Here is a 23143-nt window from a genome sequence, read left to right as displayed (position 1 = left end):
ACTGTGCTGTATATATAGATAGAATTACCGTCATCCAAAGCATACAAGCTGAAATTTCAAATCGGGCTCACTGCAGGGGGTGTCTGGACTGGCTCCTTAATGAGAGGAGGAATGAGTGGCTCAATCTCTCTTATCTGTAGCAACATCATGTGTTGATCTATGGGAGTAGGTATACTGTACAGGGTGCCAGGCATGGGTCCTGGGCAGCAGAAATGTATCCTCATTATTTGGGTTGTGTTTTCTGTAAGTGGGTCAAAAAGAAGCATTTTTTTAAGAACTCAAGGGGTCTCACTCATGCAGGGTGAGGTGTTCCGGGGGCAGGGGGTCTGGTTGGAGAGGAAAACTGATTTCCATTTCTCTCAGAATTGGCAAGCCCTCCTTGGGAGCCCAGAATTTGGAGGCTTGGAGAATCTCTGGCTATGAGAGGGGCCCTGAAAAGGTTAACCCATCTGCAGGAGAGGCCCAAAAGGGATCAGAAAACAGTAAGCAGGTGTCTGTGAGGTATAATGTGGAACAGGAACTGTTGTGAGAGGTCTGGAGGCTGTTAATCGGCTGAGACCTTCCTAGCCTCTTGAGACCTTTTTGGGTCCCTGTAACCTGAGGGACTTCAAAACCCTGTTGAGGGCCAAGAGTTACTGTCCGTGAGTCAGAGTTTTGTTTGTATACCAGAGGCTATGGACTGTTTATGTTTCTTAATTCTGTTGAGAAGCTATTTTTGTTTTGCCTGTTCTGAAAATAAAGTTGGTGATCCCAGGATCCCCATATTACAATACTTATTCTAATATAGGATCAAGTAAAAGACTGCATGAAGGAGCCAACACATTTTAGGTGCCAGAACTCTGCCCCCTTTAACAGGGTTTAAGATAAACCTTATATATGAACTGGATTGGATAAAAAGTTGCAATAAATTGTATGTGGTGTTTAAGTCTAATTTAGTAATAAAGCACAGTGTTCACCAGCAGCTTGTTGAAACAGCCTGAAACGCATTGGCTCTTTATTCTGATGTAAGATCAAGTAGAAGATTGTATGAAAGATCCAATGTGTTTTGGGGGCCAGAACAGCCCAAGATGCTCCAACAAGCTGTTGAGGAACACCATTTTTTTATACCTCATTTAGTTTAAATACCACATATTTTTCCGCTTTTGCCCAGTCTATACACAGGTGAAACTCGAAAAATTAGAATATTGTGCAAAAGTTCATTTATTTCAGTAATGCAACTTAAAAAGTGAAACTAATATATGAGATAGACTCATTACATGCAAAGCAAGATAGTCCAAGCCATGATTTGTCATAATTGTGATGATTATGGCTTACAGCTCATGAAAACCCCAAATCCACAATCTCAGAAAATTAGAATATTACATGCAATCAATAAAACAAAGATTGTACATAGAACAATATCTGACCTCTGAAAAGTAGAAGCATGCATATGTACTCAGTACTTGGTTTGGGCCCCTTTTGCAGCAATTACTGCCTCAATGCGGCGTGGCATGGAAGCTATCAGCCTGTGGCACTGCTGAGGTGTTATGAAAGACCAGGATGCTTCAATTGCAGCCTTCAGCTCTTCTGCATTGTTCGGGCTCATGTCTCTCATCTTTCTTTTGGCAATGCCCCATAGATTCTCTATGGGGTTCAGGTCAGGCGAGTTTGCTGGCCAATCAAGCACAGTAATCCCACGGTCAATGAACCAGGTTTTGGTGCTTTTGGCAGTGTGGGCAGGTGCCAAGTCCTGCTGGAAAATAAAGTCAGCATCCCCATAAAGCTCATCTGCGTAAGGAAGCATGAAGTGCTCCAAAATCTCCTGGTAGACGGCTGCGTTGACCCTGGACTTAATGAAGCACAGTGGACCAACACCAGCAGATGACATGGCTCCCCAAATCAACACAGACTGTGGAAACTTCACACTGGACTTCATGCATCTTGCAGTATGTGCCTCTCCATTCTTCCTCCATACTCTGGGTCCTTGGTTTCCAAATTAGATGCAAAAGTTGCTCTCATCAGAAAAGAGGACTTTGGACCACTGAGCAACAGACCAGGTATATTTTTCTTTAGCCCAGGTAAGACGCTTCTGACGTTTGTTGTTCAGGAGCTGCTTGACAAGAGAAATACGACATTTGAAGCCCGTGTCCAGGATCCGTCTGTGTGTAGTGGCTCTTGATGCACTGACTCCAGCCTCAGTCCAGTCCTTGTGAAAGTCCCCAACACTTTTGAAGGGCCTTTTCCTGACAATCCTCTCCAGACTGTGGTCATCCCTGCTGCTTGTGCACCTTTTTTCTTCCACACTTTTCCCTTCCACATAACTTTCTCTTAATGTGCTTTGATACAGCACTTTGGGAACATCCAACTTCTTTTGCAATTACCTTTTGAGGCTTTCCCTCCTTATGGAGGGTGTCAGTGATGGTTTTCTGCACAACTGTCAGGTCAGCAATCTTTCCCATGATTGTGATTCCTACTGAACCAGACTGCAAGACCATTTTAAAGGCTCAGGAACCCTTTGCTGGTGTTATGGCTTAATTAGCTGATTAGAGTGGGACACTTTGAGCCGAGAATATTGCACCTTTTCACAATATTCTAGTTTTCTGAGATTGTGGATTTGGGGTTTTCATGAGCTGTAAGCCATAATCATCACAATTGTGACAAATCACGGCTTGAACTATCTTATTTTGCATGTAATGAGTTTATCTCATATATTAGTTTCACCTTTTAAGTTGCATTACTGAAATAAATGAACTTTTGCACAATATTTGAATTTTTTGAGTTTCACCTGTATACTGTTTCCAGGTTTAAGCCCTGATGAAGGGGTGAGTTCTGATCCCCGAAACACAACGACTCTTTCATCCAGCCTTCTACTTGATCTTACATTGGAAAAAATATACATCTGGGCTATTAATCCATGGTGTGGCACTTAAATCTCAGAAACATTTAGCTGCAACACAAACCAAGGAACCTATGGAGATCCTTTGGTGTGTAGAAACCAGCAGGCCAAAATCCAGACATCCTGTTTACCACCACAATACTATCGGACAGAAACGGCAGAAATAGGATCATCTTTGGGTTCTACTGCTCTTGATACATTGATCCAACTCACATCCAAGATGGCAGCACCCAGAATGATTCTCATGCCTTTTTGGAGGGAGGCTGTCACAAGTATAATTGTATATAAAATGTATAACATACTGTATTTGATAATATAGTAATATATAATATACCATGCCTAAAATACGAACACATATAATCCTATGGAAGAATCGGTGTCCATATGGATGGCTTGGTGACTCTGAGTCACAAATCTGAAAATAAAGGCTAAAAAATGTTATATAAAATAAAAACAATGTGATAATAAAATAATGTTTTATTAATGTTTATATAATTTTTTAAATTTTAATTTAGAGCAGTCACCTGTGCAAGAAGAAAGGTGATTCCCATACAAAGTTCCAGGGGAATGGGTGACATATTGGTAGGACTCATTTATATAAGAGAACAATCTAACATGGTCTATACAGATAGATTGTAAGCTCCAAAGAGCAGGGCCCTCGAACCCCTCATGTATTGTATGATTACTGTACTGTCTCGTATTATAATGTACAGCGCTGAGCAAACTATTGGCGATATATAAATACTGTATAATAATAATACAGAATTATACCTAAACAGCATACAGTTCTTAAGTAGTTCTCTTTTAAAATATTGTATACTTTCAGAAGTTTGGAGGAATGTTCAGAGCTTCCTACGTCATTGGTGGTGAAAGACTGGAAAAGAAACATCTGTGGAGGAGTTATAATATGTTGCTGTTAAGTGATGTTATACATTATGGAGAACAGTTTAAGACTTAATACACCAGAGAGACATTAGGGGTGAATAGAGCTGGATTGTATTGAAGCACCTGTCCCTTCACATCATTAGCGGTATAGAAAGACGAGCAAGACGAGACTCCCACAACTTGATATGCTTGATAGTAGAAAGTTTTCAATCAAATACTTGTGGGCTCCGTGTCTGTAAACGCAAATTAAAGGTGTCTGCTTAGACCAGTGGTTGTCAATGTACAAGGTGGTGGGGACCTCATATGTGGCCCCTAATGTCTCCAAACGGCTACCTATAAACTTTCACAAACTGAAGACTTACTAGAGGAAATGACCAGAGATTGTTCTACAGGAGTGGTTGGATACTGAAGTCATGCTATAGGAGACAGCCAGAGACTAGGGACATGTTGAATTATACTGCTAAACTTGCTACTATTAAGGGACCTATTACCAATCAATTCTCCCTCTACTGACTGATAAGGCCCAAGGGACACACTTCAAACACCAAAGGGCTGTCTGTGGCCCTCAGGGCCGCTGGTTGGGCACCAGGAGGCATAGAGTCTTATAACCAGTCAGATTTTTAATTTACATTTTGAACCTTTACTAGAAAAGAAAACAACTAAACACTGATTTATCAGTATGGTATACATCAGCGGTTCTCAACCATTTTTCAGTTGTGTACCACTTGGCAACCCATTTCCATTAATCATATCCCCCTTTAAATCAGTCAGTCCAGAAGTAGGGGAGGGACTGATATTGACACGCTTAGTGCACTATCCTAAACTGTATTTAAAGCCGAAAAACATTTTTGGGGGGAGACAGCACCAGCCAATTACCTCTAATGAAGAGCATCCTGTGTACTGCTGTTTTTTTTTGGTTTTATGCAAATCCTCATTTCTATGAAGCTTGATACTTCCAGCACTTCAGGTTTGAAGAGCTGTGGCTGGGTCCCATTGTTTGCCCTTTTTTTCTTCTCCCTTCGTTCATTCACAAAAAAACATGGACTGCAGGCTGTTCTGTGAATGGACAAATGGAAAGGAGGGGTAGATGAACAACATGTTCACCCCTCATCCATTCACTGAATGCCTTACATTTAATGAAAACAATACAAGGCATCTCTTTGCCTTAGATTGTAAGCTCCAAGGAGCAGGGCCCTCCTAACCCTCTTGTATTGAATTGTATTGTTGCTGTATTGTCTCCCATTATATTGTAAAGCGCTGAGCAAACTGTTGGCGCTATATAAATCCTCTATAATAATAATAATTTTGTAAATGGACAATGGAAGAGGAAAGAGAGGGTGAATGATGGAATCCTTCACTATTGCATCTGTCTCCTCTGTTCCCCACTGCACCAGCAGATCAACAATGTGTGCAGTATTTGGATGCATTTAATCCCTTCTGTTCTGTCTTATACTTGGAAAGAAAGCTTCCCAAAAGGTACACAGACAGCAGTAGGTAGGCATTCTCTACATCAGTAATTCTCAACCACCAAGTTGTGGCCCCCTTTCTCCCAGGCTTCCAGCCACATGCAGATCCTCTAACCCCCAACAGTGCCTCCCAGCTCCTATAGTGCCACCAATCTTCCCATAGTGATCCATTGTGCCCTTCAACCTCTCACAGTGCCCCCAGACCCTCTAAGAGCCCTCAGCCCCCACAGTGCTCCCCAACCTCCAACACTGACCCCAGCCTCCTGAATTGCACCCTAACTTTCCACAGAGCCTCCAGCCCCCCATAGTGCTTCCTGCCTCCAACAGTGTCCCACAGTGCCCTCCAGCCCTGCAGTTACACTCCAGTCTACCACAGTGCCTCTAGAAACCCTTCCAGAGACCCCATTCTCCACAGTTGCCTCCCAAACAGGGCCACTAAGTCCCAAACCTCCTTCTGAACCACCTTCTTTAACTTTTGGAAGAATTTACTAGAACTTGGTCTCAATAAGGGTAAGAACTACTACTCTACACCATTATCAATAAAGTTTAATATTCAAGTTTGTAGCCCTACAAAAGGCAACCAGTTTTACCTGCCCACAGAATTTGTAATTTTGTGAAGCCAGTTTTGTGATCTAGTAACCCCTACCAGACAGCACAGCCAGATCCTCGATCTCCACTGCAGTACAGTATGGTCAGGAACAGCAGCACAGTGATAAGTTCTCACTCAGCTTGCTCCACCTGTCAGCTTGTTCCCCGCCAGTACACTGCAGCAAAGTCCAATTGGCTCCAAGTGCTGCCCCTCCTTCTTGCAGTCTGAGGACTACTGTGCAAGGGAAGACAAGCAATTAAGGTCAATACATAATCAGGTACTTAAAAATAAATTTAATGAATTGAGGTTATTACATATATTATTATTTTTTTTTAATGTCTCAGCTTCTATGGAAAATGTTTCAGGTTCTTGCTTGCAATCGGCTGGAGCATGAAGCTCAACATGAAGCTGTAATACTGAACTGAAGTATATAAACTATGTACCAATGCCAGTGAGCTTCAGGTTTTTCTTGTGCATGGACACAGATAGCAATAAAATCCTGATGGAGGATCCAACTCTTCCATACTACGACAACAAAGTTTGGCCGGAGTTGTACTTTCCACCTGCCCCACAATCACATTTCCACCACTCGGCTCCGATCATAAGGACTGCCAGGCTGAGATTAACCTTTGCTTTTACATGAATGTGTTTTGCAGGCTAATAGCCTTTGCTGGGATTGCGCTTTGTGTAGTTACCATCATGCATTAAGTGCTAAGCCTGTACAGAGCTCTTGCAGATGTTGGCGTTCTCCTTCTGAAATGTGCCCCCCTCCCCCCTTATTACTTCACTAAACAACTGGATAATGATCTGGAGATACTGGTCAGGGTTATGGTCTCATCAACATGACACACCATTTACGTTTTTATTGACACTGGCAAAACATAGGAAACAATCACATTTTGAGCAGAAGAGCAAACAAAAGGCATATTTGGATTCCTAAATGCTGAAACCTGACTGATATCTGTCCAATAGATGATTAACCAGTCTAGATTTTGGGGGGGCATTTGTGTTCAGGAGTAAGCCAACTGATGGTGAGTGTTTCTTTTTATGAAGCCCATGAGACAAACCTGAGGAAATATCCTTTGTGGGCGTGTGGATGTGGACATGCTAACAAGGTTATTTAAAGGGACCAGGTGGAGCAACATCTTATGGATATTTCATGGTGTTATGTAATGAATACTGCACAGTAGAACACTGCGGTAATACTCCCAACTACCAGCAAGGCAATTGGCCTTGTAGAACTTATAGGGGTCATTGTGCTCAAGTGGTGCTCCTTAAACAGGTCCACTTGGCTGGCTTAAAGTGACCTCTCAATAGGGTGCTGTGCTGGTGATACAGGTCTCCCCTTCTCTTCTATCTGACCAACTATGGCTACTGAATCTATCGATTTGTCTGTCTCTCCCGATCTCATCTATTTGGGGCAGGACAGTGGCTAAATGATTAGCACTTCCGCCTGGCAGTACTAGGGTCATTGGTTCAAATCCCAACCACATCACTACCTGCCTGGAGTTTGCATGTTCTCCCTGTGCCTGCGTGGGTTTCTTCCGGGTACTCTGGTTTCCTCCAACACTCCAAAGACATGCTGGTAAGTTAATTGGCTCCTGTCTAAATTGGCCTTAGTATGTAAGTTAGGGACCGTAGATTGTACACCCCTTGAGGGTTAGGGACTGATGTGAATGTACAATATATATGTAAAGCACTGCGTAAATTGATGGCACTATATAAGTACCTATAATAAATAAATATTTGACCATCTTCGTCTCCCCTTCTCATCTATCTGATCATCTATGGCTACCAAACTTGTCTGTCTGTCTGTCTATCCATCTATCCATCCATCCATAAATGTCTCCCTGTCAATGCATACGATAGACAATAGCCTCAACTTATTACTGGACGATATTCCCCTCGGTAATTATCAGTGTCCCAATGCCAGGGCGGCCCCTGGATGAAGTTCACAATAATGAAACAATTGCCGTGTTGAAAAGGCTTTTGCTGGTTTCCTCCCTCAACTCCAAGTTTGTCTTTTATTTGTATTTTTCCAGCCAAGGGAAAAAAAAAAACATATTGGGAATGAGACCTGCATGATCTCACTGCTTTTGTATTTGTAAGTCAGATGAACTCAGGACAATCAGTACAATTAACTCAGTGGCTGCTGGAGTTGTCTTCTTTAATAGCTGCCAATTGTAAATGTCTTTTCCATCTTTTGGGACTAATTCTGAATAGATCTCTAAGGATGTTCTTTTATACCTGCAATATAGTTCTAATGGGTCTGTTGGATGGTGGGAGAGGACTGGGAGGTGACCAAGAGAACCAGTCACAGCTTGGTTTCCTTACTATTAATAATAATAATATTTATTAAAGATTTATATTTCCCCCTCATATGGCTTTCCCTATGTTGTTAGAAGACAACGCTTGAAGCGACTATCGAAATGCAATAGAGTGGTCCTAGCCTCGATGTAAGATCTGAACATTTCTAGAAAGTCTATTGGTCTACAATATCTTACATTAAAATAGCTGGAGTATGGTTGCTAATGACTTGCATTAAAGGGTCTTTTGCCAAAAACAAACATTTTATGTATTTCTGCTTACCAGTCCTTAGATGTAATGGCTGCATTAGCGTTCCTATTTCAAGCTTTGCTTTTTCACCCTGTGATTCTGCAAGTAACACACTTCCAGTCCTAGGATGACAAGGCTCACTCCCCCAAATGTATCAGGACAACAGAAACAGGAAAGGCTATGGAACTTTGCCCCTCTCCTATTCTCCATAACATAGAGGGGCATGGTTATGGAGTCCTCAGATAATTATTAGTATTATTAAAAATGCAATAGCATTTTTGACAGAAAGGCACCAAATAAGAGCAGTTCAATGTTAGTGTATATACTCTTAAAACTGATATTTCTGTTTTTGGTAGATTCTGAAGAGTTATCCACCTGACAATTTCTTATATCTGTTTAAGAGATCCTTGCACTTCAGTTACTATGTCTACACATCTGCTGTGGCCATAATGTTAGTTTTAATACATTGTATGTAATGGAGAACGCAACAGAAGGAGTTGGAACAGACAAAGATGGGCAGGAACACCCATACCCCCAGATGCATAGGACGTTATCGGGAATTCAGAAAGTTGATCTCCTTATTGAAGTATCCAAGACAAATAAGAAACCAGTCCACCAAGCGCCATCTAAAATAGTTTTATGTGAACTGATTTTTTTAAACAGTATTTGAAAGTTTAGGAGTGGATTGGAAAATAGGCAAAAGTTGACTTTTCCTTGAAACAAGAACTGTCTGTGTTGCCCTTTAGTCAAACACTAGGCACGGACTTCCTTGGCTAAAAAAAACCATCTGCCCCTTAATAAAGAGCAACTTGTAGCTTTTATGGCAATACTTTCGTAATCATTTTCGCAGCTGCGCGCCTGTAAAGCTACCATAAAAAGCAAAAATGAGAACCCTTAAATTCATTTTTCCTACGGTTGTCCATGATTTATAATATACAGCTAATATATGAAGAGCTAGTGCTGCAGGGATGGCTGTAAAGGATATTTTAAGGTGAGTGTTATCTCGTAGCGAGCCAAGATTTGGAATAATTCTTGTGTGCTTATGTGGGGCCTGTAGGGATTATACGGTAGTCACATTCCGATGACGTGAACAGAGCGCATTGACAGGGCGTTCGTGATTAAAGAGAGCCTGCCTGCCATGTGTACAGAGTTCAGTGTTACAGATGCAGGGTAGGCAAGAGGAAGGAATGATTAATTCTGCATTAACTGCATAACCAAGGGGGAATATCTGTATTAAGAAAACTATGGAAGTAAATGGTGCCTGCCACAAGCCAGCTACGCCCATAAACTGTTTATATAGGTGTTAAAAAATGGACAAATATTACTAATGTCTGCCAGGAATCTTGTTAGCTTTGGGGGTATTGTGTTTAATGGCTCAATACATACCATTGACCAATGGCCTATGGCAGGGGTGCTCAACCTTTTGCAGAGCAGGGCAACTTAAGTGATTTGGGGGCCACAATGTAATGCAAATGAACCCTCACTGTCCTGAGCCCCCTATAAGCCCCTTTCACATGGGGCAGAATCTGCTTGCTCAGCGGGAGAGGTGTTCACTGATATCCCATTGAGCAGAGAGAAGTAGGAGGGTGACAGGTCTGTGTCCCCTCCGCATATACAGAGCAGGGACAGCCCACTGTGCCCTATGGGTCCTCCAATCTGATCCACCCAGATGGAGGGGGACTGTTCCCTCTCCATTTTTTTTTAGTTGATTGGATTGAGAGTAGGCAGGTATAACTGAACACAACTCTGTTTACATCCACCACTCCATAGAAATGAATGGAAGGTCCAATCAGGCCCGCCTGGGACAGGAGCTGGCGCTATAGGGGAAGCATTGGCTCTGCTCCTTCCGCAGCTGCTTGCTTTGTCTACCGCTGGCTCCATTTACAACATTGATGCCCTGGAATGGTGGATCAGCAACCCGCTATCTGGGCTTGCCGACCAAATTTTTTTAAAAGAAAGAACAAATTAACAGCACTCACCATATTGGTTGGAAAAGCAGGCTGATGAAGAAGAGCATGAGAGGATTGAGGAAGAGTCAGCTGGAGATCAGAGGTCATCAGATAAATGGCTCTTCTTCCTGCCTTCAGTGTTGGTTCATGTTGGATTGAATTTTAGATTTTAGTAGAAGTTAGCAGACTGGGGTATTTGAAGGAGGTTAAAGTTTGGTGTTTTTGAGAAAATGGTGGAGATCCATCTTCAGTATGCTGTCCTCTAGTTGGTCTGGTCAACTCATATTGACCGGGTAGTTGTAGACAAGTTTGTGTCTGAGGTCAGGTGTGATCGTTCCCAAGGCAGTGTTCTGCAGCTGGAGGCATTAACTTAGCTATCTGGTGCCAAAGACACAAGGATTTGTTATACCTATTAGTTGTACCTTCAAGGACCTGCAACTTCATTTGATGTGTAATGTTATGTTTTTGTTATATTATTTTGTACAGTATTGTTTTTTATAATGAAAGGTCACTATGGCCATTTAACGCCATTTTGGAGTAGTGTGGTTATTTTGGGAGATACAGGGATGTGGAGTTGGGGAAGGTTGGCCAGATATTGTAGATATATTGCTCACTTTTGATCTACCCAGGTCATGACCCTGTCTATGGCCATGGTAGCCTTGGCTGGTTGGTAAAACAGCTGATTGGTGGGGGATCCAGGCTGGAAAATGTAGCCATTGTCAGGATTTTCATTCTCATATTTATTACATAGGTCTTAGTATGACTCTATGATATATGGGGAGCCCAAGGGCCATTTCATCCTAGTGATCCTGTAGCTAATGAGAATCACTAGAAAATTTTTGGAGGATGCAGGACCTGTTTTGTACATGTTTTTGCCTTGCTGGCTTTTGCAGGAAGACGATGCTCCCTGACTACCAAAAACTCTGCAAAACATGAATCCTCACGCCCCAACAGGATCATCACCACCAATATTGATACCTTGCCGGCTGGAGGAACAAGACGTTACTGTTGACTATTTATATTTTGTAGTGTTTATGACAGCGAGTGGGTGATGCCCTACAGATTTAGCTGGTACAGGAGCAATACTTACAATATAGGTATGAGTCCTTCATGTTTTTTGTAGCGCTCCTAGGACTGGCAAATTCTTGCTAGTTACAGGTTTGCTAGTGTGACATGGGTTCTACAATTTCAAGAAAAAAGCAGCTATAAAAAAAGATGGCCAAAGGTTCTAATATTTCCCCACCGTTTTAGTTGCTGTCTGTGAAGGAAAAATTTCCTTAAATTTTTTTCTTCTCGGACACCAGTGGTCAAGACAGGAAGTCAAAGAAAATCTACCTAAGACTGGTTGAGGGAGTGGCACAAGTAGCCAATCAGGAAAATGCAGACAGGAAGTGAGCTCACCAGTCTGCTGTCCAGTCATAGATGGGAGGCATGGAGGTGACCTGGGTGTATTGTTTAACTGCAGAAGAGAAAAGTCATGTTACTAAACTAGCTACGCTTTATAGCGGGGCTGTGTAAATCTCAGAACTGGCAAGACCATAATATAAACCCTTTAGCCGGTAAAATGGCTCACGTGTATTTCAACTGTTAATTTAGCTGGACCCCTGCAGTTCATCTCTAATAAAAATAAGAAAACAAGAAAAACATTGAAAAAAAAAAAGATCATCAGACATTTGTGGGTGGTTTTACAACTTTGTAGTCCCAGAAATCAATATTGTAAGTGTATGCAATTCCATTGGTATTTTTGTTCTATATGCGCCAACTAAAACCTGAAACTTTACAAGAGATTGTTACAGGAGTGCAGGAAATGGACCTCATATGTGCTCATTTACCATGTAAATGGCTGGGGAACGTCAGTAAAATTATGTGGGTTTTGGACTGAGATTAGTGAAGTATTGATGGAGGGGTAAAAAAGGGATTCTGTTTCTTGAAACATTGCATTCTTTTACATGATAATTTCTTTAACCCTTTGGTGACCAGAGGTTATTGATAGCAGGGTCAGAATGCATTGGTTTATTTGACAATAGTTCTATAATAGCATACCTCAATATTTTTTCATATTTTTATTTTAAGATATATAAGGTTTTCATTTGGTACACTGTTTTAATAAAAACCCTACTTATTTTATAGGCTGACAGTTGTACAAAAATGTAAAAAAAAGTACTACTTTTTCCCTTTTTTAAATTATTTTTTTTAATATGGCAATTATATGTGACAATTACAGTAATAATTAGACAACTGTTGCCAACTTCAGACTGCAGGGGCATCTGAAGTGTGATCTGAAGGCTGAGGGCTTATTTTATAAAAAAACAAAAAACAAAAGCTCTCATGCCGCATGCAATCATTATAGATGATATAGTGATCACATGATCGGAAGCCACTCTGATTGGTTCTTGATCATCACTGTGGACCAGAACGGTCAGTGACATCTCAGATTAAAAACCTCAAGCCGCATAAATGGAAGATGTTTACAAGCAATCCTAGCAGACAGATTGTGGATGGGAAAGGATTAAATTCTAGTTATCTTACACCTCAAAGTCTTAAAATACCCTTTTTCTCTTGGAGATGCTGCTTCTCACTCCAGTGCTGTATGCTGACATAGATGATTAATGGACACACAATTTATCACACAGACTTGTAGCCCTGAGGAGGGGAGAACACGTGTCTGACCAAATCTGTTAGATTACATAGTGCCCCGGCCATGGTGGTTAAGCTTTGTAACCAAATGGGCTGCACAGTCGAATATAGACAGTATAACAGGAAAATGGTGGTAAGGCAAGGCTGCACAATTAGAAAATATTAGAACAATATCTATCTGACTGAATATATAGCCCTGTGACTTTAATTGGGCTATAATAAGGTCTTCTTGAAAATATACTATTCAAAAAAATAAAAAGAACACTTTGAAAATACATCAGATCTCAATGGGGAAAAAATATCATGCTGGATCTCTATAATGATGTGGACTAGGTAATGTGTTAGGAATGTAAGGATGCCCCATTGTTTAATGGAAATGAAAATTATCAATTTACAGAGGACTGAATTCAAAGACACCCCGAAAATGAGAGAATGAGAAAAGTGACAAAATGATGCAGCAGGCTAGTCCATTTTGCAGAAATTTAATTGCAGCAACTCAAAATGGTATTCAGTAGTTTGTATGGCCCCCACATGCTTGTATGCATGTCTGACAATGTCTGGGCATGCTCCTAATGAGATGATAAATGGTGTCCTGGGGGATTTCCTCCCAGATCTGGACCAGGGCATCACTGAGCTCCTGGACAGTCTGAGGTTCAAACTGGCGGCGATGGATGGATTGAAAAATTATATCCCAGAGTTGTTCTATTGGATTTAGGTCAGGCGAGCGTGGGGGCCATTCAATGGTATCAATTCCTTCATCCTCCAGGAACTGCCTGCATACTCTCGCCTTATGAGGCCGGGCATTGTCGTGCACCAGGAGGAACCCAGGACCAACTGCACCAGCGTAGGGTCTGACAATGGGTCCAAGGATTTCATCCCGATAGCTAATGTCAGTCAGGGTGCCATTGCCTAGCCTGTAGAGGTCTGTCTGTCCCTGCATGGATATGCCTCCCCCAGACCATCACTGACCTACCACCAAAACTGTCAGGCTAAATGATGTTACAGGCAGCATAATGTTCTCCATGGCTTCTCCAGACCCTTTCACATCTATCACATGTGCTCAGGGTGAACCTGCTCTCATCTGTGAAAAGCACAGGGCGCCAGTGGTGGACCTGCCAATTCTGGTGTTCAATGGCAAATGCCAATCGAGCTCTATGGTGCCGGGCAGTGAGCACAGGGCCCACTAGAGGACGTGGGGCCCTCAGGCCACCCTCATGAAGTCTGTTTCTGATTGGTCAGAGACATTCACACCAGTGGCCTGCTGGAGGTCATTTTGTAGGCTCTGGCAGTGCACATCCTGTTCCTCCTTGCACAAAGGAGCAGATACCAGTCCTGCTGATGGGTTAAGGACCTTCTACAGCCCTGTCCAGCTCTCCTAGAGTAACTGCCTCTCTCCTGGAATCTCCTCCATGCTCTTGAGACTGTCCTGAGAGACACAGCAAACCTTCTGGAAATGGCACATATTGATGTGCCATCCAGGAGGACTGCCTGTGCAACCTCTGTAGGGTCCAGTTATCGCCTCATGCTACCAGTAGTGACAATGACCCTAGCCAAATGCAAAACTAGTGAAAAAGTCAGAAAAGATGAGTGGGGAAAAAAATGTCAGTGGCCTCCACCTGTAAAAAATTCCTGTTTTGGGGGTCGTCTCACTGTTGCCCATCTAGTGCACCTGTTGATTTCATTAACAACAAAGCAGCTGAAACTGATTAACAACCCCCTCTGCTACTTTTACTGACCAGATCAATATCCCAGGAGTTTTATTTACTTGATGCTATACTCTGATTAACCACTTCCAGTCCGGACACTTTTACCCCCTTCCTGACCAGGGCAATTTTCAGCTTTCAGCGCTATCACACTTTGAATGACAATTGCGTGGTCATGCAACACTGTACCCAAATTAATTTTTTACCATTTTTTTGAGACAGATAAAACTTTATTTTGGTGGTATTTATTCATCGCTGGGATTTTTATTTTTTTTGCTATGTAAATGAAAATGTCCCAAAATTTTGAAAAAAAGTGTTTTTCTCATAAAATTTTGCAAATAAATAATATTTCATCATAAATCTTGGCCAAAATTTATTCCCTTACCTTTTTAGTAAAAAAAACCCCCAAAACCCAAATTAGTTTATAACAAAAAATTATAATTTTTAAAATTTTTTTTTATATTATTTATTTATTTTTTACATACTGTCACCCTAGCAGCACCCTAACTACTTTTGGGGGGTGATGAAGATTTTTTTTTTTTTTTTACACTGATTGCTTTTACACCCATATAGGATATAAAAGCAATAATTTCTCTTTCTCTCTGTCTGAATTCTTGCAGCCATTGAGAACTACTGAGTGAGCTGTGATTGGTCACAGCTTGTCACATGGTACAAGGCTGTTGTGAATAGCCTTGTACCATGTGACCTCTGTGATCATTCACAGATTTCACACGTAGTAAGCAATGATGTCAGAAGTGACATCTTGCTTACTACTTTGCATGTGATCACTGATTGGCCAATCAGTGATCACATGATGGGGACCTCGTACAGAAGTCCCGTCCGACGATCAGTGTTTCACTGTGTCCGGAGGACACAGCGGGCACCAGATCGCGGTGCTGCGCACAAGCAGGGTGCGGGAAGGCCATTTATAAACGGCCACCCGACCCTGCAGTGCCACTGTCCGGCCGTTTATATACAATGGTCAGTCAGGAAGTGGTTAAAAAGAGTTCCTTTAATTTTTTTGAGCAGTGTATGTTGTTGGCACAATGGGGCAGCACTATTCCCTTCTACTTCGGCATTCTCTGTGCTTACAAAGTCCATTTTCCACTCACTTCCTGTCCTCAAGACTAAACTGGAAGTGAGAAGAATCCTCCCAAGTGGGGGAGAATTTTGCCTCCGACAACTGTCACCTAAGAGGTGTTCCCATTGGAAGATCTCCTCTTTACCCCTGTGCAGGTGGCATCTGGTAACTTTAGCTCCACCAATGTAGCAATCTATTGATTGTTTTCTTAACCCAATCCTTGTCACTGTAGATGAGAACTGACCATTTTTTTTGTAATTCATTATTTAGTACTTCTCATGAAAACCATCCGTTACAAACTCTGTCTAGGCACAATATAGTAATAGCAAAGTTCGGGAAATGGTCAAAGTAGTAATAGCAATCAGGTTCTGATTAACATTCTTTGAACATTTAAATGAGAAGATGTTATCATTTATATGTAGTAGACAGTGAAAGCGATCAGCAAGCTCTAAACATTCAAAAATTAAGCCAATGAAGCGTGTAATCCTAACAGGGAACAATAACTTTGTCAGCCATAAACTATATATCCGTAAGGTTTTAAAAGTGTACTAGCTTGAGAATAGGGGGAAAAAATGGGGACTATTTTCTCTTAACCTGGAGGGGTATGTGGGAAGGAGAAAGGGTAGATAAGGCAAGGAATGTCACTCCCTGAGGGTAGGAAAAAAGGGATTGGATGTGCTAAAAAGGAAGTGAACAAGAGCTAGATAGCACTCACATTTTCGAGTCACAGGGTATTGTATGTAGGGATTAGCAGCTGTGAAGTATAGCCAAGGTCCATGTCTCCCTGAATTTTCTTCTGTGTTGTGTAGGGTAAAATTGAAGTCTTCCATGTATAGGAAATAATTTATCTTGGACTACCATAGAGATCTGGTCAGTGGATTTGTCTTCCAGAGGAGAGGAATGCAGGCTTTCACAGTGTTCAAGAGATGAATAGTGAAGGAAGCTTTGTACTTAGAAACAGATCTTTCTGTCAGGTGGAGAAGACCAGCCACAGGATTCCGACTCAAGTCTCCTGAGGTCAGCTGTCTGATTGTGATGGTCTCATCTTTTCAAAATGGCTGAGGTTTTGGACAATACCAGTAGCATTGGCACAATGCCAACAGGTGTCAGGGATGTGGTGACTCTGTGTAACACATATGGCATGTTGCACCATCTGGATATCTCATTTCCTGAATCCTGTTGTCTATAAATGATTTGTGGAATAGGAGCTGTATCTTATCGATTTTGTTGGGGCGTGAATTTGGTCCCTAGTTCAGACTCCCAGTTTTGTATATATGGTGGGAAGAACTGACCATTTCATTCCTTGTGTTTTGTGGATTCTATGACTGCTGTTGATGGGCATATAATGTGAGACTGTTTGGGTATTACCAGACAATGGTGATTTTAACATTTAAAGACACCGTTTCACAAACAGATGTTACCCCTTGTGAATTTCAGCTGCTATTTTTCAAGGGCGGTATGCAAAATTTCAAGGAGTAATCTAGTTGTTATCGATTTTTCTGCCTTTGTTCACATGGATGAACAGTATAGTGACCTAGTCTGTTCTACCAGTGATAATACATACAAGAAAGTTCACTGGAACTCATATTTTTCCTGGATTTGTGATATACTCTTAAATAAAATGTCTGCTTTATCAATTACAGTTCTGTGGAAGAAAGTGTTTTCCATGGCATGTGTGTTTTCGATCTTCCTGAATACAAAATGAAAGATGCATAATATTTACAGCCTTCATTCTGTGTGAGGAATAAAAGGGAAAATCGTGTAGCCAGGGCCTTGCGTATGTCTGCATACAATTACAGTATATGCTATGGAAACTGAGTATATATCAATATATCTTAAAATGACAGGGCTTATAGTGATTGTGCAGTTATACTTTCCTATAGATTACTTGGCCTTAAATTATAATAAAAGGTTCGATTATAATTGACCAATTCCTGGCACATGTTGAAGAAGCAAGAAAAACAACATTTTGGCTAGAATACCTGTTACTGGTTAAGTATAATAAAACATACAGGAAAAAGAACTGAAGTGCATTTCAAGCCATATGTCTTGCGCCTGTTTTGGGTCATGTGTTTCCCCAATGGTGATTCTTAACTGGCCAACAAGATGCTGCCCAGAAAGGGAATGGTGCCTTTGGTAGTTCCGCAAAATCACTAGCTTGACATGCTACTTAGATATTTTCTGTCTAGGTGAAGGGTATCAGTCAAAACGTAAAGTAAGGATAAATCCCTCAAGTAGAGATACAAACAGAATTTAAATCCTTCATCGCCTCTGATCATTATTATTTTCCTTAATGAAAAAGTAACACATTGTGAAGTAACCACATATTGGCTCAAAGAATACCCATCTAGTTCTTCGGCTTTAAGAAAATGGAAAATGAGTTAACATTTCAGAAATTGTGGTAAAAATCAGGACTTGGCCTGGGCCCCTCAAACCGTTGGCTTTGCTTTGCTAATAATGCTATTTTCCAGCATTAAATTTATTCTAAATTTGATTAAAAACTACTTTGAGTCCTGATCTTGTCACTACATAGGATCCTAAGCCCTTATGAAGGGAGACCAGCTTGGCCCCGGAAATGTGTTGGTTTTTGGTTTCTTGGAGAAAAAACGCTCAGACTTTATAACATATAGTTTGGCACTTTGATTCACCCCTTGACTGCTGGATTCCTTCTTAGGCTAGTCATACACATTAAAGATTTCTCTTTGGCTGAATAGGGGGACTAGTAGACTCCCCCATGCAGAATAAAAAGGAATGGATGCTGTTTGCCCGATTATTTCTGTCACTGCTCCCGTGGCTGTCAGTATGCCCAAACAGCGACTGCATCTGATGGCTGTAGTCACTGTTCAGCCAAGAACAGTTGGTTCATCCCCTGCTCCTTGTATTTTTAGATTATTATTATACAGGATTTATATAGCACCAACAGTTTGCTCAGCGCTTTACGATATAATGGGAGACAATACAGCAACAATACAGTTCAATACAAGAGGGTTAGGAGGGCCCTGCTCCTTGGAGCTTACAATCTAAGAGTTGATATCAAGCCGGGTGATACCCATACACCTGGGGCTTGAATTTCAAGAGGTGTATGGCCACCATAAGATGCCCAAGCAGGTCATCCCAAGTTTAAGAGAAGCCTAGTTGGAATCATTGTATTCCTTCACTTTAAAAGACTTTGACTCCACAAGCCTTACTTAGGAACAGTTCCAGATCCAACACTCCTCGTCCAATCTTCTCCACCCTTGAATTAAAGGCTTTCATTTTGAAAGCATGACTTCTCTTGAGCAACCATAAAATTTCAAACCACGACAGGTCCTGGGCTAATTATTCACTCAATAAAAAGCCTAGAACTAAGAGAAGTAAAGTGATTTTGGCTAATTCTGCCATAACTGTTTTTAAAATAACAATCTTGAGGCAACCACAGAACTTCAAAAGTCGATCTATAAAGACTATCATTTATTATCCAAGACCAAAAGTGTCATATTTATGTAAATTCCATCTTCTCAACACCTCTCTGTATATTACACAACGTGCACACAAGCACGGTTTTGTTCATCGTGGCTGCATCAGCTGTTCCTTATCCTCATGCTGAAGTTAGCCTGTTGTCAGGCCAGATACAAAATACTGTAAAACACAGAATGACCTTGCTGGGATCGCTATCTGGCCCAGGCTACAAGCCATCACAGCCAGATGTCTCCCAGCTGTGCACGTTGCGCCTCTTGCCAGGCAGCCAATGGAGACCTTTTTTCTGGTTTCAATCTTGAGCTCTTGTGGAACTTATCTACACAAGCCAGGGAGGTCTCACATTGCAAAGCGCAGCTCCCTTCTCCAGGACGCTGATCCTCAAATATTTATTAACAACGTTATTTCTTGAAGAAGACAAGACGAGGCCAAACTAGATTAAAGAAAAAAGAAAAAGCCATGTGTTATTGAAGTCACCTCAAACGGCTCTTAATGTAGATGTAAACCTAATCGCTAAAATCTCATATAAGCGTTAAAATGTTACTGCAATTTCCAAAAGTCGTTTTTAAAAAAACTTACAAATGAAAGCAGAACTGTAATCACAAATTTATCATTAAATGTGTTTTTTTAATGCAGTTAGTGTAATTACCTTGATGTGACTTAGTATCAGCCTCATGCAGTCTACTATATAGCAACTTACAGAGGGGGAGGGAGGAGAAGCACAAGGAGCCAATAAAATGTTTTGCCATGCAAGGAGCATAGTGATAGGTGGAGAGTAAAGTGAAGAAGAGGTGAGCTTGCACCAATGGAAGGAGCGCCAGGTCAAATGATAGAGTCCTGATTAATTTATTGGTTTGTAATAGAAAGCAGCCAACATGTTTCAGGACCAGAAAACACTCCCGCTTCATCAGGGCTGCAGTTAAAATAAGAAATTTGAATGGACTCTGAATTAGGCTTTTCTGCGTGAATCTATGTAGGGAAGTTAATTGCTAAGACTAAAGCTGGCCATAAATGGTTTGTATCTCGGCCAGTTCAGCAGGGACCGTATCCGAGATTCAATCCATCTATGGGCAGATTGATTGTACCCAATTCGATCCATCGATTAACTGGGGTACAACCAGCATGTCAGTATTTTAGCTTGCGATTACTGCCAGTGGCTATAATGGCTAGCCGTAATCGGTGTTCCCTGGCCGGGAACTGTGTCTGTTGTGATTCTGTCTGGTTGCTGTGGTCTTTTTCCTTTCTTCAGATTTATATATAATATCCAATATTAGTATTTTTTGACATGAGAATATGAGATAACTGGTCCAAAGCAGTGTTACGTTCACTTTAACATGATCCTAGTCAGAGGCAACAAATCTCTGTTAATATTCCACGGAGTGTTTCTGTGTTGATTTAAAACCCCACCTAAGAAAGACAAAGGTCAAGAATTGTAATCCCAGCCCAGCAGATGTTCACAAGAATCTTTAAGGGGTTTGTTGTTTTATTATAAGAGAGGAAATCCTAGATTTATGTAACATTAAAGGGAAAACATAGCCTGCAAAGACTACCAAAGAGACCCTGTCACTAGTCACTTATTAAATAATACCTTGCTTGACATGAGAACACATAAGGCTCAACGGGTTGCAAATATTGTGGTAATTGAAGTCATTTTTATGTGATAGGATGCAATTTCGGCATAGATGTTTACACATAATATTGTTCTGCCTTGAACCTCTAACTTTTAGCTTTTGCCAGTTAAATTCTCAAAAGACTGAAGAAAAAAATGTCACACTGGATAGAATATACAAAACCGTATTAGGTTTATGGCCATGGAATTCTGGTTTCATCAAACAGCTGTTTTGGCAGGTAGTTGCATCCAGGTGCACTTCCTCGAATAAAGGATAGCATATTGGATGTTATTGACTTTTACTATGGCAACCTGGACCCCACAATCTCCATTAAGTGGATTGCAGTCTTTTCTTTTTAATCCACGGTATATCAAGGATTTTATTTACATTTTTTCTGTGCTTGAATTTGATTTTTGTAGGGTTTTTGAAATCCATGGACTTTATTCCATGGATCTAATGCAGCCTTTCTCAGCCAGGGATCATAATTTCTACCTATTTTATATGAGGTAATATTTTATGAATTGTTTCAACTTATAAGTAAATGTAACCCAATACAAATTGAAAAAATCCTAAACTATGTATTTTTTTATGTCTGTGTTGTAGTCATCAAAAAGGGAGAGCCCTTGAAACTAGTTGGCTGTTCTGTGTTATCACCTTAAAAGCTTTTTGGACTCTCAAAAGCCCCCTACTTTTGGGATATCCCATTTTTGTCCAATGAAAAAAGGGCATCTAAGAGGCGCTGGGATTTTGATATGACTTTAAGGTGATAGGAGGGGAAAAAATACTTGAAGAGCTCAGAGGCTCAGGCTAAGCTGCTCTCAAAAGGCAAGGCCACCCTACTGTGGGTACTCCAGCAGGTTACCAGGAAAAAGTGTGCACATATGAAAGGAGTGCCAGACCAAAAGAGGAGTCCAAATCCATTTAATGATAAGTTAAAAGACCGCCAACATGTTTCGGGGGTCAAAGGAACTCCACCTTCATCAGGGATTCAGTTGAAAATGAGAACCTTGAATAGACTCAAAGAAATGCTTTCCTGTTTGAATCTGTGCAGGGGAGCTGATTACTAGAGTAGGATTCCTGACCATCAGTGTCTTCATCAACAGTCAAACTAAAAAGCCCTTTTCAGCAGGCAAACTAAGAAGCCCTTAGTCCCCCCTCAGCTCCCCTGCACAGATTCAAACAGGAAAGCCTTTCTTTGAGTCCATTCAAGGTTCTCATTTTTAACTGAAGCCCTGATGAAGGGGGAGTTTCTTTGACCCCCGAAACACGTTGGCGGTCTTTTAACATAACATCATTAAATTAATTTTGACTCTTATCTTTTGGTCTGGTGCTCCATCCATATGTGCACCATTTTTGTTGAGAGCAGCTTTTCCAATGCCACTGTGCTGTACCCAATTGACCTACGGTTAATTTTAATCCAGCACCTAATTTTACTTGTTCTAGCTGCTGTCTAGTTTCTCTAGGCACATTAAGATCAGCAATGTTGGGAATCCTCAACCATTGCACAAGCGTTTTTGATCTGCAAATAATAGTAGTGAGCCCATGACTAACTGGCTATTGACTATGAGAATCACTAAGTCTTCTTCAGTCACTGTAGATCACTGCTGATCTTGGGCATAGCCACTAGTTTTAATTTGAAACTTTGTCTCTTGTAACTTGGTAGTTGTTGCTGACAATCTCTTGTATCATGGCAAAGTTCTTGCAGGACATTCTCTTGTAACGTGGCAAATGTGTAGCATTGTAATGGTCTTTGACAGTCTCTTGTTACACAACAGTGGATAAAGCTAGTTGCAGGTACAAACTCAAATGATCAAGTAGCAGCTACAAGACAAGCATGAGTTTAGAGAAACAGACCTCACAGTTCGTAAAAAAACGCTCTTACCCTACAAAGCCATCATATATGTAAAATATTTGAACAACCCTGGTTTATAGAGGACTATCAGGCACCCCAAAGAAAGTATTCATTACTGACTGAGAGACCAATGTTAGAAAGTGACTTTAATTGTTATGTTCTTCTCATTTGCAGTACATGGAAATCAGAGATGTGCTTTGAATTGTCGTCCCATTGGTTACCGTTTCTACGTACGCCACACAGAGAAGGTCCAAGATGGCACACCATGTGAGCCTGGTTCCTTAGACGTCTGCGTTGATGGCCAGTGTCTGGTAAGCTTCCTCTGTGCAAACCTTTAGTGTGAAACATCAAGGAGGAATTTACTATCGCTGGATTCATAGCCGGTCTTTATTTTTCATGAGTACTTGTTAAACATGTCTCCTGAAATCAAAAAGAGGTTTACTGACTGTCGGTATGAACCTGCAGATTTCTGACCAAAGTTTGT

The 23143-nt window shown here is 41.1% G+C and overlaps 1 protein-coding gene across 2 annotated transcripts in view; it reads left to right on the top strand.

Moving 5' to 3' along the window:
• The window catches only part of ADAMTSL4 (ADAMTS like 4), a 274339-nt gene that overhangs the window by 164091 nt on the left and 87105 nt on the right, over positions 1-23143 (top strand). For both annotated transcript variants that reach the window (XM_089678942.1, XM_089678941.1), the window contains exon 7: positions 22834-22970. In XM_089678942.1, the coding sequence (XP_089535068.1) occupies positions 22834-22970 (137 nt within the window). The remainder of the gene's footprint in view (positions 1-22833; positions 22971-23143) is intronic.

This window comes from Staurois parvus, unplaced genomic scaffold (genome assembly GCF_062004578.1).
Source record: "Staurois parvus isolate SC_StPar_1 unplaced genomic scaffold, SC_StPar_1.0 ptg000213l, whole genome shotgun sequence".
In the NCBI taxonomy this organism is placed as follows: domain Eukaryota; kingdom Metazoa; phylum Chordata; class Amphibia; order Anura; family Ranidae; genus Staurois; species Staurois parvus.
Note: the sequence above shows the minus strand (reverse complement) of the source record. Positions and strands in the feature narration are given on the sequence as shown.